Below are 6,000 nucleotides of genomic sequence, written 5' to 3' on the forward strand. Positions count from 1 at the left end.
ACATTCATCACATCTCCTCCTCCCTGCCTAGAAACCCAAAAAACCAGACCCCCAATGGTGACTGAAAAACGTCGACACCAACAGAGCCGCCACCTCAGACGAGCTCGCCGTCGTCAAAGACCTCCGCCTCCAACTTGAAGACTCCATTGAATCCCGTCGCCTCTCTCAACAGGACCTCGTCTCCTCTCTCCGAGCCCTGGTCCCCAACCTCATCTCCTCCCTCGATCTCTCCCTCCAACTCATCTCCGCCTTCAACTGCCACCCTTTCACCCCCACCCCAAACCCTAACCCTAACCCTAACCCCAACCCTGACTCCCGCCACCGCCCCAACGAGCACATCTTCCTCCGTTGTACCCACCCCAAATCCTGGCCGAGCCCAAACCCTCGTTCCATGCAGTCGCCGGAGATCGCCTCTCCGTCGTCCGTACGATGGTGGAGGTCGATATGACGCTTTAGAGAATTTAAGAGGAGAATGGGGGAGTGTAGCTTGAGGATTTTACTGTTAATGGGAGGAGGAGATTTGAGGTGGGGAGAGACATGGATTGACATCGCTTTTTTTTTTTTTTGGAGAACTACACGGGATGCAGTTTAAAAACTGTAAAATCAATCATTTTCAGTAAAAATGGTTGATTTCGCTGAATGTTTTTTTTAACGGTTGATTTTACTTATTAATTTTTAGAAACGAACGTTTTTTAAATTTTGCCCTAACATTTAGACTCCACTTGTTACCGAGGTTGTCGGCTCCTGATAAGTTCAATTATTTAAGGATAGATGCCAGGGACCCGTAAGCTGATAACACGCAGTGTAAATCCACCGTTGAATTTGATCTAAACGGGAAAACCAACGGTAAAGATGAAGGAGTTAAATGCAGAGGTCGAAGTTTGGGTACAACAGAATATGCTGCGTCGCGTCGTCGTTGTCCGATATTGTCGGCCATGATCTGACACAACGTCGTCGTACTCCAATGAAGGAATCATCTGCCCCACGTGGCTATTTTGGTACAGTATCTGACACGTGGCTCTTCGATAGTCGCTGGTCAGACAAGAAAAGTCATGGAGTGGTCAGAGATGGACCCCGAACCTTTGAGATGGACCCCGAAATGGGCCTGGGCCACAAGTATGTTACCTTTGTGGGCCATGAGTATCTTATTCTACAATCATTGGAACGCTACTTTTCCTATTTTATTGTCTCAATTCAAACTCCACAGATCTAATTATACGTAGAACATATGTAATATATTACATATAAATAGGAATTTTGATCAAATGATTGATGCATATCTGGCAAAAGGAAACAATCTTGTTTTAAGTTAGCTTTATGGATGCCCACATGAGATTGCGTCCGTTTACAAAATCAACTGGATTCCCAACAAGATATTAGACTCGGCCCGTTTACAATAGCAAGTGGATACCCAACTAGTTTTTGGACCTAGGCCGTTCACAAAATCAAGTAGACACCCGACTAGGTATTATACTTGGCCCATTTACAAAATCAAGTGGATACCCAACTGGATATTAGATTTGTCCCGCTTCAAGTCACAAAGTAAGTGGAGTATAAGTCCAAAACTGACAGTAATTTTTAAGGAAAAAAAAAAGGGCTAAATACACATATTGATATTTTAATTCCATCCTAATTTCCAACAAGGTATTTTAAATAGGCAAACCCGCTTTAAGACATTTTAATTGATCCAACTAATCAATAAGGCATGTTTTCTCGTCGGCGGGCAAATTTTTGACGAGATCTCTTCACGTGCATGGCACGTGATGTCTCAAAACTCATTTATAGCAGTGGCGACGACAATAATCTCGTCATATTCAGCCCAAAGTAGGATAAAATAACGGTTATGACGCCGCCTGAGATCCCTAACCCCATCGAATCGGCTGAATATGACGAGATTGTTGCCTTCGCCGCTGCTAAAAACGAGTTTTGAGACATCATGTGCCATGCACGTGACGAGATCTCGCCGGAAATTTTCCCGCCGACGAGAAACCATGCCTCATTGGTTAGTTGGATCAATTAAAATGTCTTAAAGCGGGTTTACCTATTTAAAATACCTTGTTGGAAATTAGGGTGGAATTAAAATACCAATATGGGTATTTAGCCAAAAAAAAGAATGTAATGTGGCTGCGCTAAATGAGCTACCAGACATACTCATACTTATGTGATGAGACTTATCTTGTTAATCACATCAAAAGATGTGAATCTCATATTTTTATCTCTTGATAACTTATTTTGCTAACTAAGTTGTCGCCTAATAACTGTCATTCCCATTTTATAATCAACTTTACAACATACAACTTGCAAGTTCTATTCACGGAGACCCACATATATGGGATTGGTCTTAACTAAGTTTTACACGTAAGTTGAATTTATCTCTTCTAATTTTTACATTAAGCATTAAAGTGGAAAAACATAGAATCAAGTTAAGAGTTTAAAAGTTTTTAAGCAAAGATGATAGAGATTTGTCTACAAAAAGAAAAGTTTATGCCTGCTGATAGATTGAAAGCACAACACATGTTTATCAGGTGATAGTAGTTGGAGTTTCCTCCGCAAGCTCATTTGTTCTCCTCCACCTATTTAATCCTAGGAGTCGGATTCTCTTCAATTAGATGGTAATTAGATAGTCTTCAAATTTTCCAATCATTATCATTCATTACGAATTTAAGAAACGAGATCAGTCTATGAGATAATACCACTATGATCTTGAAAACCACTATTTTTTGAAAACTGCTATTCTTTGAAAACAGCTAACACAATATCGGAATCTTGCGTGGTCTAATCTCATCCATTGAGTATAAAATGTACGGTAATACCTGGAGGAATTTGAGACTCTCTAATTACCAACTAAGGACCCGTTTGGTTTAATAAAAGTACCGGAAGTAGGAAATAGATCAAAAAAGTAACTTCTAAATTTATGAAGTAGAAAGTAGTGGAGATAATACTATTTTTGTTTGTTTCACATATTTTTTGAAGTAGTGGAAATAATATTTTACATTCTTCATTCTCTTTTTTTTTATTTGAATAGCAATGAAAAATTGTTAAGAAGTAACTGATAAGATAAATATAAAACAAGAAAAATTATTTCTTTCCTATTTAATACAGATTTCACCTTTTTCAGGCTACTTCCAAGCCTTGAGGGGAGGAAAAATATTTAAAAAGTAAGGATAACACGTAGATGCCACGTTCAGAAAAACAAATATGTTTCTTGCTCGAAAGTAGCAGAAATAACATTTACTTCCTTTATTTCAACTACTTCATAATTATTTTCATGCAAACAAATTGCCCTTAAAATGGAGAGGGTCTAAAGCATTACTTCATTTCACTTGTCCAAACATGAACGGCTTAAATTAAACTGCAACAAAATCATCATTGTTAAAACAATAAGTAGAGTAAAAAAAATAATTATGAACAGTGATGTTAACCGAGGTTGCGGCTTCCTGATATAAGTTCAATTATTTAAGGATAGATTGCCAGGCGACCCGTATAAGCTCGAAACACGCAGTGTAAATCCACGTTGAATTTGATCTAAAACGGAAAACAACGCGGTAAGTGAAGGAGTGAATGCAAAGAGGTCGAAGTTTGGTGTACAACGATATGCTGCGTCGCTCGTCGTCGTTGTCCGAATTCAGAGTAATTTTTTATGATTAAGGTGTATTTTCGTCTTTTTCAATCATCTACTTATCATGTATTATGCTAGACCTAAACGATATTAGTTTTCAAAGGCGAAAAAATGAGAAGAGTTCATGGGTTTTCTTAAATTTTTAAACTTGAGGAGGTTTATGTACAATATGTTCAAACCTGAAGGTGGTTGAGAAGAGTTTTTTAGTCACAGCTCGTATTGAAGGGAGGTTAAGTGAGAAAAGTTCAGGGATTATCTGAAATTTTCATAGTTGAGTGAGTTATCTACAATATATGCTCAAAGTTGAGGGAGGTTTTCCCAAATTAAAATAGTTGATAGAGTTTTACTTTAATTTCTATAATTAAATATATGATTATGAGATTTTTTTAAATATGGATGGTTATAATCTGTAAGGATTACAAAATATTTCATTAGTAGATTTTTCTCATTATTAGTAATGTTAATTTGATGATGATTCTTTGGTGAATATATTTTCATATTTAAATATACGATCTATGAGGTTTTTATTAGAATATGGATAGTTATAATCTAATAAATGCTATCAAAAATTAACTATTAAATTTTCTAATAATGAATAGTTTTATCTTAATAAGAATTTTGTGAATATAAGATTTAGTGTCCACTTGTTATAGAATAGAGAGAGACACATGCATACTTATGATATAACATATTTTAAAATCGATCGTTTTAAAAATTAATAAGTAAAATCAACCGCTTAAAAAAATATGCAGTGAAATCGACCATTTTCATTGAAAAGGGTTGATTTTACAATTTTTGAGTTGCACGGGACTACTAGTCCCGTACAGTTCTCCCAAAAACGCCAAGCAAATCCACGTCCTTCCCCCACCTTCATCACATGTCCTCCTCTCTGCCTCGAAACCCAAAAAACCAGACCCCCCAATGGTGACTGAAAACGCTGACGCCGACAGAGCCGCCACCTCAGACGATTTCGCTGCCATCAAAGACCTCCCGTCAAAGACCTCCGCCTCCAACTCGAAGACTCCATCGAATCCCGCCGCCTCTCTCAACAGGACCTTGTCTCCTCTCTCCAAGCCCCGGTCTCCAACCTCGTCTCCTCCCTCGATCTCTCCCTCCAACTCATTCCCGCCTTCAACCACCGCCCTTTCGCCCCCACCCCAAACACTAACCCTAACCCCAACCCCGACTCCCGCCACCGCCCCAATGACCACCTCTTCCTCCGATGTACCCACCCTAAACCCTTGCCAGAGCCCAAACCCTCGTTCCCTACAGTCGCCAGAGATCGCCTATCCGTCGTCCGCACGATGGTGGGGTCGATATGGTGCTTCGGAGAATTTAAGAGGAGAATGGGGGAGTGCAGCTTGAGGATTTTACTGTTAATGGGAGGAGGAGATGTGAGGTGTGGGGAGACATGGATTGACCTCGCTTTTTTTTGGAGAACCGCACGGGACTACTAGTCCCGTGCAGTTTAAAAACTGTGAAATCGATCCTTTTCAGTGAAAAAGGTCGATTTCGCTGAATATTTTTTTAAACGGTTGATTTTACTTATTTATTTTTAAAAACGGTCGTTTTTAAAAATTTGTCCTAAGATTTAGTGTCCACTTGTTACAGAATAGAGAGAGACACATGCATACTTATGATATAATATATGTCAGTTTTTTTATGCCTTTATAATGTGACACATACTAATTTTTGATGTATTAGAAAGTTCTACCAATTTCTATTTATGTATAAAGATACTTACCCTGCATGATAACCAAATCCCCTCCTATTTCTCGGAGGGAAAACTAGGGGTGCTAAACCGTATCCGTATCCGAGAAAATATCCGTAACCGTATCCGTTAGGATGCGAATATGGTTACTCAAATCTATAACCGATAAGATATGGTTACGGATATGGTTTTGTAGTGAAATATCCGTATCCATATCCGAAATATCTGAATACATATTAGTCATACTTTTACGATAGTTTCGATTCTTAGATTATGGATTTGTGGTTAATTTTGATGATCAAAATGTCTAATCTTAACTTTTTAATTATAATGAACATATTAACAAACTCTTTTGTATCACATGAACTATGTTTTTCTCAATACTATCTAGTTTTCTCATATCTGTTTTGTATCTGCATGCATATCCGCTTATATGTTCGCATGTATATCCGTAACCGTATCCGATTTAGTGGATATGGTTATAAATTTTTCTTACCGAGGTATATCCGTATCTGTATCCGTATCCGAGATGGGTAAGCGGATATGGATATGATAAGCATCATATCCGAGCCGTATCCGGACCGAATGCACCCCTAGGGAAAACACTACAGGCACACCCCAACCACACCTTGGGTCACACCCCCTCTCTCAGCTACAGTACACGAGGCCC

General features: G+C 38.7%; 1 protein-coding gene across 1 annotated transcript in view; it reads left to right on the top strand.

Moving 5' to 3' along the window:
* Positions 866 to 6,000, top strand: part of LOC109834611 (membrin-11-like) — a 10,613-nt gene continuing 5,478 nt past the window's right edge. Inside the window, exon 1 of the mRNA XM_020402646.1 lies at positions 866 to 1,116. Coding sequence (XP_020258235.1) covers positions 866 to 1,116 — 251 coding nt within the window. The remainder of the gene's footprint in view (positions 1,117 to 6,000) is intronic.

The sequence above is a fragment of the Asparagus officinalis genome, chromosome 3, assembly GCF_001876935.1.
Source record: "Asparagus officinalis chromosome 3, Aspof.V1, whole genome shotgun sequence".
NCBI lineage: Eukaryota > Viridiplantae > Streptophyta > Magnoliopsida > Asparagales > Asparagaceae > Asparagus > Asparagus officinalis.